Here is a 14,104-nt window from a genome sequence, read left to right on the forward strand (position 1 = left end):
ACTACTACTGCGTACTACAGAGGAGGGACAGACCCACACCCAAAGGAGCTTCGCCCCTAAAAGAGCTATTAAGCTGCTCATTCCTATGGCTCAACTACTGTATTGGCTACCACAACGTTTTACCTGTAGAAACAAACCATTTAACACGAACGAGTCTCTGACGAGCGCAGACCTCTTCAGAGAGGGAGTAGCATATCGTATGTTTAAATCCTGCAAATTTGAAAGTGTCCCGACCAGGACAAGAAGAAAGCTCACCATGAAAACCATTTAAACCAACAAGGTTTATGTCATGTTGTTCAAGCACAGCGAAACCGAAATAACATGAGACACGTTGAAGTAACTCCTCGTGACTTCATGATCATGCCGAGTTCTCCGGTATTCTTTCGATCTGAGATACTGAGCTCTTGTGGGCTGATTGTTATTTGTAGGAAGACCACCCGGGAACGCGAAGTGCTGAGATTCAGTGGCGTACCAACTTGTTCGCGAGTGGGGGGGCTGGCCTCCCTCAATCCATCCACCACACACACACACATATATATATGTGTGTGCACTGTTCCATATGATTATAGAACAAGTACAGTCACTCCTACGTAGCATACACTGGGACAACCACATATATACGGGTTATGCATGTGATAGTATTGCAAGCAACAGTTTTTATACATTACCCCCCATGAATACAATTATGTCAATGGCAGCCTCGCCAGTAGTATAGATTTGTATTATTCAATGAAATTTCGTTAACGTCTAGAAGGTGCTCACTAATGATTGCGTTTTTTTTATGTAGGTAGCAGTGACTGCACCTTTTCTTTTCCGTAATCAGTACTACACTTTCTTGCAGATATTCAGGTTTGCATATCCTATATTTTGTCTTGGTTGCTCTTAGTCGAAATAATGTTTCTAGCGCATTGTTATTATTATTACTGATATTATATTACTATTATGGTTAACTTATCAACTAAAAGTTCTTTTTAAGTAAGAATTTGTGGTATTAGAGGCGTAGTACATTCTTTATGCTTATCATATGTATTTGCAACTTTGCTTACAGCGTGAGGACTTCATAGTAAAGAACAGCGCAGTACAACGAAGACAAGACAGACCAAACAGGACCAGCACTGAACAGCGCTGGTCCCGTTTGGTCTTTCTTGTCTTCGTTGTATTGCGTGGTTTTCTACTTTGCTTGGAAGGCCCTCCGGCCCTCCAGGTAAGTACGCCTATGCAAACGGTGTAAGCACAATCTTTTTTTTTTTTGAAAAAAATGTGGGTGATTATAACAGTAAACTACCCCGCATTGTTTCCTTCCGCATTGACCGTTAACTGTTTATGATTGGTCGAAATTTTCGGGGTCATGCACATTGCACCTGCTTGTTATGCGATGCCACAAATGACCCCAAAGTGATCCATTGCATAATGACCACTCATGCACGACTATATAAAAAATAAGAGAATAAGCTATTTTAAATACGGCATATTTTTGATCATTGGTTCTTCGCCAGTCGTCAAAAATTTTCGGTGTGCCTTAAGATCACCTGCTTGTTAACGTCACAAATCTATGAAATCTCGCGGTGTTAAAATTACATGTGCACACTAAACAGCACATTACTATGCTGAACAATACCTAAACATGTTTTTGGAATAGCCGGACAGTTTCTCATTCTGAATGTAATTCAAGAAGGCTGCCCGCCGATCACATTGGCAGCGGCTAGTTATAGCAGCTGGCGAGATTTTCAGTTGTAGTATAACGATGTTGAGCTGTTTGTGCGCATGTACAACTCTGTGAACTCATTCTTGCTGATAGAGAGGGAGGAAGGGAGAGAAATAAACAGCGCTGCGCATGTGTGCTTCTTTGCCGTCCGAGTTGTATTTTGCCCTGTACAAGTCAATTCGAGTTGACTCGAAACCAACTAGCCCGGCTGTCAATTCAGTCTCCTCAGTCCAGAAAACCCAGGTCGCGGGGTCGAATCCAGGCTGCGGCCGCTGTACTTTCGATAGAGGCGAAAATGCGTGAGGTCTGCGTGCTTAGATTTAGGTGCACGTTAAAGAACCCCAGGTGGTCGACATTTCCGGAGCTATCGTCTCTCATAATCATATCGTGGTTTTGGGACGGGAAACCCGAACAATTATCAGTCCAGAAAACCGTGGACCTTGACCATTTCCCTGGTCCGGTAGATCAAGTTGCGGGACAAGCTTTAAAGTTGGGCTTCCCAATGTACTCGAGTACTAGATTAATCTAAAAAACGTTGGCAAGGCGACGCAGGTAATCGGAAACTCAAGCGGAAACATTCTTTAGCTCCCCCAATGCGGCCCAACTAAAACAACAGTTCTGCACACTCATCGACTCATAGCAAATTGGATATATACAGCAGCGGTGATGCTATTTCTTTCCGATAAAAAAAAATGAGTGGCCTGAACCAGGAAGACCGTTTGATCGGTCCGTAATACGTTTACCGCTGCCCGTATTTGCGTCGTCGATTATGTAAATTTCAAGCCAGGCGGAGCAGAATAAAATGATGACAGAGTGCTCTAACGTTGAGAGCCCCTACTCAGCGGTAGCCTTCTCTGCAATGCTGTAGCGCAAAGCGCGAAAGCGTCGCATAGGCGGTCCGCACCGCAGAGAACCTACAGTGCGTGGTCGTGAGACACGGGAGACGATCTCCGCAGCAGAAGCGCAGGACAAATTTCATTATACAAATAAGTGTTTAATGTGTAGAAGTAAAACTTCGCCTTAATTGATGGTTTCCCAAGTGTGCAGCCGACAATGATCACTGTCCAAAGTGGGGGGGCTCCGCCCCCTAACCTTTCTCAGTGGGGGGCTAGCGCCCCCCTTGCCCCCCCCCCCCCAGTAGATACGCCTATGCTGAGATTAAAATATTCTGAAGCGAATTACTCGGAATCCGGCCGTCTCCTTAAAAGAGCGTGCTAACCGGTGTCTGCGACAAAGATTTCGTCTCTTAGCAACTCTCCATGGATGTCTCAGCCGCAGAAAGCACGTGCAGGTACACAGAGCGGTAGAGATGGCATACTCATAAAAGTAATCAAATTAGATTGTTTCCTCGAATTGTCTAGCATATATTTGAATTACAGCACAAATTACAAATGGCCGAAGTAGTGACATTACAATTACTTTTGAAATTAATGCGCTTATTTTGAGAGGCTTCGAATGCTACGTGGCTTTTCTATGGGCCTCCTTAGTTCCCAGGCTTGAAGTTTAGCACTCAGATTAATTTGTCTTCGTTATTTGTCCTTCCTTTCTTGGTCAATATTTTATGCCATCAGAAAATCATTTTTTTACGTCCAAACACCGCGATATGATTATGAGGGACGCTGTAGTTGAGGGCTGCGGAAATTTTGACCATCTGGTGTTCCGTAATGTGCTCCTAAATTTAAGTACGAGGGCCTGAAGCATTTCGCCTCCATCGAAATGCGGCCGCTATGGCCGGGACTCGATCCCGCGACCTTCGAGTAGGGTGGCTCAACAGTCCCGCACCATATAGTTACTAGACCACCGTGGCGGGTATGCCATAAGGGAAGCTGACGTGTTATATCGTAGTCAAAAGTAATTGGAAAGGTAATGAGTAATTTTCTTGAAATTGTTCGCCGGAAGTAATTCATTATATTATAAATTACTAACATGCGGAAATAATTCATTATGTATTACTCATTATATTAAAAAGTAATTTAATTATCGTAATTCAATCAGTGCCAAGTCTCCAAAGCGGCAAACCCGACCGAATCCTTCGGCTTCGCACGAGCAACGCTTTACACGCTTAAGCGAGACAGGGCTGCCTGTATCAGCTCCAAAGCAGCTTCGCTCGTCCTTCCGGTGAGCCCCCGCACCCTTTCCACGAGGCTTGCACTCGTTCGCACTTTCTTCAGTGCGTCCGCCCCTTCGGCGTCGCTCTTTGCATCGCCACCCGCGCGCACAAACTCGGCCGCCTTCTCGTGGAGGCGAACGTTCCTCTCTAGAAGCTCCCCCATCTCGAGGACACCCTCGACGTCATCGTCCGGGTCCCAGGAAACCATGAGTTTCGTCACACTGTAGTTCTTCCTCAGACCCCGCAGTATCGTCCCCAATATGTCCTCCGTGATTCCCCAGTACTGGCAGACGGAGACTTCATTCAGAACGTCGTTGACGGCCAGAAGCTCCGAGAGGGACGTTGCCACTTCCGGCGTCAAAACGTGTACGAACATGTCGAAGGAAGTGACGGAACGGTTCTCCTTCAGGGCATCGAGAACTTTGGCCAGTTGATATCCGTTGCCCTTTTTGACGAACATGAGGTTCTGGATTCTCTTGAGTGTCGTCGTCCTTTTCACGACCGAGGCGATGCCGTCCGCTAGTTCGTCGAACGTGTCGTCACTGGGGTAGAAGTTGAGCATGGTGACTGAAGCGTCGGAGGCCACGGCGTCGAAGAAGTCACGCAGGACGTCCCGGTCCACCGTAGCGGTGACGCTGACCGAGAGCTCGGGCCAACACGCCTTCTGACCGACAAGCCTGGTGAGCAGGGGCAGAAGTTTCTCGGTCCACACGATGCAAAACCTCCTGAAGACGTCCGTGTTGCCATACTGCTCCAGCGACGCTGCCGTTTTGTCGTCTTCCACGAAACACGCGTCGAAAATGTCAACCACCTCGAGCGTAGAGTTCACCATCAGCACCTCCGCGAACGCGATCATATTCTCGGAAGACAGCTTCACCTGCCCCAAGGTAAACTTCTTGAGCGTGTCGTTTAGTTTTAGTGCTTCGATGAGCGATGCTGCACCCTCGTCACCACCGCAGGAGTACCAAAGGCCGAGTTCCTTCAGTTTTTTATTCCCTCGTAGATAAGCCGCGATGTTATTCGCGACCACAGTCCCCACGTTCCCACAGCGCAGGTCCAGGAAGCTCAGGTTGCTAAACACTCCGGAAAGGTTGACGCTGAACTCTTGCTCTCCGCATTCAATGTTACGCAAATGAAGTTCTTCGAGCGAAGAACATCCTTCGAGGTCCTCAAATGTGATCTTGAACGCACTGAATGGCATATCCCATATGCAAAGCTTCCTCAAGGATGGACTCGTGCTCAACAGACGCCTAAGCACAACGGCATCCTTCTCCGAGATCTCCCAATACTCGAGCGCTGACTTGGGTTGCGAGCAATCACTTCCTGCACATGCGGGGTCGTTGAATAGGACAGTGTACTCCAAGCCTTTCTTGAAGAGCTCGTTGACTTCAATGTCTTGGCAGTTTCTATCGCTTTCAACTTCCTCGGACATGTTAACAGTGCAACAATACGGTCGAATAAAAAGCTTTTTTGGTTTTATAGTAAAAGCCTATGAACAGGCGTTGATCGAGTAAATCTTGAAGATGCTAACAGAGGCAAAGTATCATCGAAAGGTTGCTCTTCGAACACCTTCCAACTTTCAGATAATGAGGGTGAACGATAGGGTAATGGCGGTCGCCCAGCTTGCGAGAATTTATCAGCTGCTGTCAACTCTTTTCGAAGTGCTGAGGGGGCTGCGACACCTGGTGTAGACTGTAACCGGAGTTCTACGCAACGACCGTGTTCTTGAGGGCTTGTATGAGGCACTTGGTCAAACCTCGGGGAATCCTAGAAGTGCAAAAAAAACGGAAGGCACAAGTGAATTCAAATAATACGAGCGAGGTGACTTGGGTACATAACTAAATCAAAACAATGCACCGAACCGCCAGCAGTTTCGCATTCCAAATGCACCATCGCTTTCCGTAGATTTCCTTGGCGTATTTTAACTTCGCTAATGTAAGTCGATCGAAGTAATTCTATACGTTGGTGGATGGCACATAAACCTCACACGTGATTGTTGAATGGAGGTACATTCCTGCATGGTACATTCCAGCTGTGTACTCACATGTCTAGAACAAAGTTGTTTGCTGAACAGAATTATTTGTTGATTAGCTGTAGGAAATTTGCTTCAATTTTATTCAGTTTCCTCGCATAGAACATACAACCTCGTTAGTGACACACATTACATTCGGAGGTCCCATAGTTGCGAAACCTCACAGGGGAACCTCCTAATACTAAAGCATGTGCATGTTAAGTGTCGAGGGCACCATGAGAAGGAAAGAATGCGTTCATAAAAAGGTCAAAGAAAAGCTAGGCAAAAGCGCGAGAGTAAAAACTAAAAGCATATAATGAAACAGAACAGGGTACATAAATAAATGATTATACAATAGTTGGTGCAATCTGAAAATAATGCTAGCGAAAATCTTCACGACGCAGACTGTCATGAATTTGTTGAAACAAAATGAATAAAATAATATCGAAAGAAAAAGACTAATGTACAAAACAATTGCAGCTATGCAACCAATGCAACGTGAATCCATGTAGAAACAATAACATGAACTATTCAGAGGTACTGATAACCAGCAAATCAAACATGTACAATAGCGGAAAAAAAACAGCGGAAGGAGTAAATCATATTAAATGTACGAAAAAATGTATCCAAGAATTGTAAATTAGTGTAGCTGCCCACAGAATTTGTCTAGACAGTATCTCTCGCAGAGGCATAGAAATTTATGTATCGATGACGATGATTTAATTTCGTATGAATTCAAAAACAATATGCCCGAAAAGAGGGCAGTTAATTTTCTGTAGTTTGTTCGAACGCGGGGAAAAAGTAAATTATCGCTCGCAGGGGATTATTTGGGTTAGCCGGGATTGAGGTGTCCCAGTGTTTAAGCTTAAAGATAAATACAAATAGCTTCTGTTCAAGCAGTTCTGTTGCTGGCAGGATATTTAGACTTGATGAGAACGGGGGACTTGAATAGATCGACGTTGCCCTCTCAGGCAGCCATAGTATTCTAGCCACCCTAGCCGTACGGAACTGTCGCTCTCTGAACTCGCACAATCAAAGCTTTGCGAAATGTCGCATAAGGAAATAAAAAATAGGTGGCAGGTATTTTCTGCAATATAGAAATATGTTCATTCCGAACGAGTACAATAAATGGAAGAAAACATGAGTGGGAAATTGTTCCCGTATTTAAATATGGGCGGTGTGGCTGGCAAGAAAGAGATCGACTGCAGCGCCACACGGAAAAGCCGCGCAAAGAATTCGGACGGTCCGCTTGTTATACTATGACTCCTGTTTAAACTATATACACGCCCATACATGGCACTTTACTAACTTTACGTCAGCCCTGAGATGTTGCAACGACGAGAAATGTTAGTAATCCCCCCGCAACATCACAATTCAAATTGTTCTAACCACCATTACCTTGAGAGATCCAATTTGTCAACCCGAAAACCAGGTGCGGCGAAAAAAGGAAACGAAGAAAGTGGTTGGTAGCAGACGACGCGACAAAAAAAAAAAAGTTTAACTTACTTGGGTCAACGTAAGCGAAACAAGTGCACGGATAATGCAGTAACTTCCAATGTTACGTACGACAGACTCCAGATTAGACTGAGCGGTTCACAAAGCCAGATTGAAGTCACAGATTTCACAGTTTTGAGATGTCACGCGCGCCGCAGTAGCCGTGGGCGGTGTGGAATAGGAGAGTTGGTTGGGGCGGCACTGACATGCTACGCCGCAATGCCGTTACAGCCTAAATACACATATTGTCTGCGAAAAAGTACCGATAAGCGTCTATCGATAAGGGAGTCTGAGTCACACGGGACAGAGCAACAATCCGTGGGAGGCATGTGTCGCTGGCGCACGCACACCAAGAGAGGCGTAGTCAGCGTTTAAGCAACAGTCACGTGCCTCAGCACGCCGCTTGGCTAAAAGTAGCGCGACAGTAGCTTGCGAACCAGACTGCAGTCTTGGTTTAGGCGTCTTCGATTCTGGCTGCGAGTTTCGCAATCGTCGCAAAATTGTAACAGTGCTGGTCTGGGCGTCAATCTTTCTGGCCGCACGTAGAATTCCGAAATTTTGATTTTGGACCTTACTGTTGAAAGAGGGCCCATACTAAGGTTGGAAAATTGAGGCACTTGTTTAACTTCATTTACAGAAAGAAGGTGATGCGCGTCCTGACGCAGTTGATGGCTTTTCAGCTTTAATAAACCATACACAGCGGGCGACAACAACCATGCAACAATAAAATTATGATTATGTGCAGAGTCAATGCAGCAATGAGTGAACGTTATAATACAGTGAAACCTCTGTGATACAAATTTCACGGGACCACCAAAAATATTTCTATCATCAGAAATTCGTATCACCAGAAAGCATGGAAAGTTAGCATGCGACAAAAGAATAAGCTGGCGTACATTTTCATTTATTGCTTTTCAGGGACGCAGCAACGTCAGGAAAAACCCTGAATGATTGTCAGTTAAGTTTTTAGATGTCGGCAATCATACCAGCACTCGTATATATACGGCCCATGCGCGCGTATTTAATTAATCAACCAGGTGCGTTGTGACCCGCGACAGCAGTAGCCCCTTCCAAATTTTAGTATGCTTTTTTGCATGACACCGGAGTACTGCAGCGAAGGTAACAAAAGAAGCGCTTTGACGCGATGGATCAAGGCCACAAAATTACAAAACCACGGTCCTGTGTTATAGTTTTGTTATTGCGGATGTGTTGGGGATGTTTTTTGGGAGATTTACGGCCGTGCCCGCACAAGTGTGGCCTCAACGGTCGCGCATGTGGACGTTGTCAGGCCTGACTCCTTCGCCAAGACCGTCCTTGCCTTCAATCGGTCCTCGTCCACCTTTCATAGGATGTCTGATGCACGAGGCAAGGACGTGTAAACAAAGTACAACGACAGCAGCCCGCGTCGACGCGTTAGAAAAAAAAACATGGCGCTAATGTGCTTTGTAATCTAAACGCGAAGGCACACGGAGGCACATAAGAGCCTCAAAGATTCGCGCACACAATCTCTGAGGCCGTGACGCGTCTTTGAAGGTTTATTCTGACTGTAAGAAAAGGTGTTTTTCTTACACCGTGATTCTGATGATTTGGCGGTGCGGAAAGCATGCCCACGCTTGCGTTCCCGCGCGCGCACGTGCTTGGCGCGTATTCCGCGACAGCACCTCTTCGTACCTGCGCGGTAGCGTACGTTCGTATCAAATGTCGCTGGTCGCTGGGTGAAAACCGGTCCGCAACAACCGTACTCCATTACATTGCAGCCAACGGGCCTTGGCCGGGACCAACGAAACTTTCGTATCACCCAGAAATTCGTATGAGCTGTGATCGTATCACCGAGGTTTCACTGTAATCATATTCAGATTCAGTCTGAATGTGCAGCACAGGAAAAGTACCCAGACAACTGGCATTGGATGGAAAACAACAAGCTGCATGTGGATCTACAGAGGCTAGCATGAGACATTTGTATGTACCGGCCGAGTCATCAACCTAAACGTCTAATAAGTTGCTCATGATATTTAAAGTTATGAAGCAGCGCAGACACTACCAGACAGGAGAAGTGGCGAAAGGCGGGTTAGTTGGTACATCACTTAAAACTTGAAAAAAAAAACAGCGCAAAGGCAGGACGAAGACAGGATGTCCTCGTGTCACTTTCATTCGTCCTGTCTTTGCGCTGTTTTTTTTTTTTCAAGTTTTAAACTACCAGACACATCGTGTAGTGACTCGGATTAACTTCGTACATTAAGGATAACTTACAACAAGGAGAAATCCTTTTTTTTTTTTTTTCAGTTAAACACGAGCGTTATTGTGCGCCCACTTGTAACCTAACTGCCGCCGTCACCAGGAATCGAACCGGGGACTTCGAGTTCAATGGCCACCTTTGGCGTCCGCGAGGCACTATCTGGAGGGGAAGTATGGCTGATTTATTGTGCTTAAAGCCTCTGAAATAAAGAAAAAAAAACCATTGCGCGCAGTTTGCACTAAGTCCAAAGCTTGGCACAGCGAAGGACGGGCCCGTCGCTGCTCGTACTCCCCGTCGACCGGCACGTCTAGCTTCGAGATGCGCCGCTTACTCCTCGGGAGTACGCAGCAAGGCTATGCACTATGGAACGGAGGTTGCGCGCGAGGTCTCCGTCGGTGGGCGCGGCTTAGCTACTGCGCATGCGCGGCTTGGCCAGGTGGTGAAGTATCTGGTCGCTAGACGACGCGATGCCTGCTTCCTCTTTCTATCTTTTTCACTCTATTTCTATCACCCTCTTTCGTTGATGTTCTCTCTCTCTCTCTCGTTCTTCTTTTTTGCGTTTCTTTCTCTCTATTTCTCTCTTTCTCATTATTTCTGTGCTATGCTTTACTCTCTTCCCTCCTCATTTCCCTCCTCCTCACCATCACATCTCCCCTCCTCACGCTCACTGCCCTTTCCCACCCCCTTGCTACACTATACTAGACAAGGCTATGATATGCCCTGCTAGCGTGCTTGCATAGCCGAGTTCAATTTCCTGTATTGTAATACAGGCAATAGATCAACTACCTTTATCGAAGACGCCTGGCCCTGATGGAATTTCAGCCGAGTTTTACAAAACGTTTAAAACTACTCTTTCTCCGATTTTGCTGGATATCTTCAAAACAAGCTATGACATGGAGACGCTCCCACGGTCTTTCTGTAAAAGTCATACGGTCTTGATACCAAAAAGCTCTGATAAAGGAAAACTGCCTAGTGTTGAGGGTTACAGACCAATATCGTTATCAAATGTTGATTACAAAATCTTTGTGAAAGTCCTATCAAATCGGTTGCAATTTGCGATGTCGATTCTTATTGGTCCTCATCAGACATGTGGAATTAGAGGTCGCTCCATACAAAATAATATACACGTCATGCGTACAGTTCTTCAGTACTGCTACAGTTGTCAAAAACAGCTGGCAATGTTGCAGGTAGACCTCGCCAAAGCTTTTGATCGTGTGAGCCATTCATTCTTTTTTCTCTCCTTGAACATGTCAATATTGGTTCCATAGTACTTAACGGAGTCAGACTTTGTTATAATGATTCTTCGACTCGTCTAATTGTTAATGGTCACCTTTCAAAATCAGTTGCTATTGGCTCGTCTGTAAAGCAAGGATGCCCAATGTCACCACTTTTGTTTGCCCTTTATCTTGAACCACTGTGTTTGAGCATAATACAATCGAGTCGTATCCGAGGATTCAGTATACTAGGCAATGAAGTTAAAATAGTAGCTTATGCAGATGATGTAGCGATCCTTTGCACCGATAAACCAAGTGTTGAAAATGCGATATCTGAAATTGGGAAATATAGCATTGTTTCTGGAGCTCGTTTAAACTCCTCAAAAAGTTTAGGATTATGGTTTGGCTCATGGGGCAGTACGCCGAACCAGTTTGCAGGGGTTAACTGGACTCGCATTCCACCAAAGTACCTTGGTGTACCACTAGATGCGTATAGATTCAGTGCACGCTATTGGAAAGAACGTGTCCCTTTGATTGAACGGCAGGCTCAAGCATTTGTTCCACATCGCCTTGCAATTTTTGGGAGAGCCGAAGCTTGTAATACTTTTTTAGCAACAAAGCTTTACTATGTGCTGCAGCTTATTCATTGTGCTAGGTCTTACGTGCAACGCTTCCACCGTATATTTGCAACGTTCATATGGTCTTCGACTTTTGAGCCCATGCGTCGTGACAACATTTTCAGACAAGTTAGTGACGGTGGTTTGGGTTTAATACATTTGTATCTATGGCAAACAGTTTCACGCTTCTTCTTTTTCCGTGACAGTTCCCATCCCATCATTCGTTCGTTCTTGCAAGTTAATTTTGTTAATTGTTTCCCTGACTTGGTTGTTTCCTCAAACTTCTCCACACGCCCATGCCTGTGGGGATTTATGGAGGAAGTTTACTTTGCTGTTCGATTTCTTAAAGCCCGATTTTCAACAGAATATTTGTATACTGTATCACGCAAAACACTATATAAGGACTTAATATCTATGCTCTTCCCTCCTCCGCTGTACCGATCATCATATTTTGATCTTCCAGGCCATGATGTGTTGAAACGAGTGCAAAAAATGTATATATCTCCCAATTCAAAAACATTCTTCTATAAACTCCATTCTGAAACACTCCCCGTAAAAACATGGTTACAAACAAAAGGTATTTTTGTATCGTCGGTCAACTGCCGTCTCTGTCATGTACCTGAAACAATAGAGCATTGCTTCGTGAGCTGCAAAGATGCGATTCTTTTCTGGGATGTCCTTCAGCGAACTCTGCAGAAAGAATTTGAAATTAATTCGTACACTATTCGTTATTTGATGCCAACACCTCTTGATGAAGTGCCGTACGATATGTTCCTTGTTATTGGTATGCACAGTTTGTGGAAGACGCGAATGCAGGACCGTAACGCAGAGCCGATCACCTCATCCCGTATACATTTCACCCGAATGGTTATTAATTTAAAAGAAGTTTACGACGAACTTGATTTCAGACCGGATTGGTACACAATCTTAGCGAGGTGCTTAGCCTCGCCACCTTTTCTGTGCAACACCTGATGAAGAACTCTTTCTGGAATGAAGGACTATAAGTTAGTCTTCCAGTTTTTGTGGCAGTGCTTGTACTTTCATTGTCGCTAAGTGACTGTAGTAGTGTAATGAAAAAATCCGTAAAACAGGGGGTGGATGCTCGAGCCAACGTTTCGACAAGTGGACTTGTCTTCTTCAAGGCTTCAAGTTCCAGCCTTGAAGAAGACAAGTCCACTTGTCGAAACGTTGGCTCGAGCATCCACCCCCTGTTTTACGGATTTTTTCATCGCAGCTTCCATCTTCCACTTCCTGCCGTTTTTTGTAGTAGTGTAACTGTGTTATAGACTGTTGTGATACTGTGTACTATTTTCATACGCATTCTATTAAATACCATGACCAAAAAAAAAGTGCTTGCATAGCCGAGTGGTTGGGACGCTCGCCTTCGAATCCAGGGTACGCGGGTTCGAATCCCGCCTCGTGAAGAATTTTTTTTTCGGCAAGAATTTTTTTCTTTCTCCTTCTTTATACCTTTCTTTCCGTCTCTCTGTTTCTCTCTTTCTTTCTCTCTCCCTCTCTCCCTGTGTGTACTCGTTCTCAGGGTTATTACAGGCCACGCCGTAGCAGTGAGTAGTGGGATATGCCCAAATTCTGTGGCACATAGGCGTTAGATGATGATAGTTTTCTGCGATCGACTCACAAGAAACGATTTGCTAAACAGTTTCGCTGTTGAAAATGTATGCAGGAAGGCGTTTTTGGGGTCATTCGAGATATGTCTAGAACAAGGAGATCGCAGGGGCCATCTAAATGGTCTCTTCTGCATCGAAGCTAGCCGTACTTTGCTGTACTTTTCACAAAGGACGAAACAAGTAAAACGCGCGAATACGTTACCAAACTTTCACTTGGTCGGCTTCGGTGGTACAGTGGTTACGGTGTTCGGCTGCTAACCCGAAAGTCGCGGTCGCATTTCGACGGAGGCGAAATGCTCGAGTTCCTGGTACCGTGCTATGTCGGTGCACGAACACCAGATGGTAAAGATTTCCGGAGCCCTCCACTACAGTTTGCCTCATAATACTATCAGGGTGTTGGCACGTGAAACCTCAGATATTATTATTAAAATTTCAGTTGTTTGTTTGTTCGCAGGCGCATGTCAAATGCACTGTAAACAATATAGGGTGGCAGGGAGTAAGTACAAAAGACAAGATGAATCACTCAAGAATACTCGATCATGAATCACCGAATAACGTGTGCACACCACCTGTGGCGCTGTCAGAAGACGCGTTTAAGTGCCTGGATAGATCAAGCTATACTTCTTGTCGAATCCGGCGTTATTAAATAACTTTCATTTTTGTCCTTTATGTTGCGCTTCATAATATTTACTTTCTGTGACGCAGTGTTGTGGTTGTGCATACACTTGACGTCCGCCTGACAGGAATAAATAGTTGAAAGTTTACAAACAAAGTTTGCGCGTTTTATTTGTTTTATCATTTTAGTTAAAAGTACAGCTCAGTAAGAAGACGGTACATCAAGTAACCCAGCGAAGTATTATTGAATTCTGCAGGGCACTTTTTTATGCATATTAGCTACGCAGGATACCTGTATGCCTTCTGTGATTAGTACACATCTGATATCCATGCATTTGCTTTTCGTATTTACTATAGCGAGGACCACTGAAATGAACCGCTTTGTCTCCCGCAGTAAAGTAAAAAAAATTACACCATCTCCCGCTAAAGGAAACCATGCGTGGATGAGGTTCCCTTTAGCGGAACCTCATCCAG

The 14,104-nt window shown here is 45.1% G+C and overlaps 2 protein-coding genes across 2 annotated transcripts; one reads left to right on the plus strand and one right to left on the minus strand.

Annotated features, from left to right (window-relative positions):
* Positions 1–3,674: 3,674 nt before the first annotated feature.
* LOC119371982 (NLR family CARD domain-containing protein 3) lies at positions 3,675–7,618 on the minus strand. The gene is made up of 2 exons (XM_049419919.1): positions 7,393–7,618; positions 3,675–5,582 (listed from the first exon to the last, which is right to left on the minus strand). The coding sequence occupies exon 2, from the start codon at positions 5,245–5,247 to the stop codon at positions 3,760–3,762; it is 1,488 nt and encodes a 495-aa protein (XP_049275876.1). The 5' UTR covers positions 5,248–5,582; positions 7,393–7,618; the 3' UTR covers positions 3,675–3,759.
* A 3,871-nt stretch (positions 7,619–11,489) lies between these two features.
* LOC119406436 (uncharacterized) lies at positions 11,490–12,239 on the plus strand (the record flags this gene model as incomplete). The annotated part of the gene is made up of 1 exon (XM_037673183.2): positions 11,490–12,239. A coding segment is annotated over exon 1 (750 nt), but the record flags the coding sequence as incomplete, so codon positions are not given.
* Positions 12,240–14,104: the final 1,865 nt, after the last annotated feature.

The sequence above is a fragment of the Rhipicephalus sanguineus genome, chromosome 10 (genome assembly GCF_013339695.2).
Source record: "Rhipicephalus sanguineus isolate Rsan-2018 chromosome 10, BIME_Rsan_1.4, whole genome shotgun sequence".
Taxonomy (NCBI): domain Eukaryota; kingdom Metazoa; phylum Arthropoda; class Arachnida; order Ixodida; family Ixodidae; genus Rhipicephalus; species Rhipicephalus sanguineus.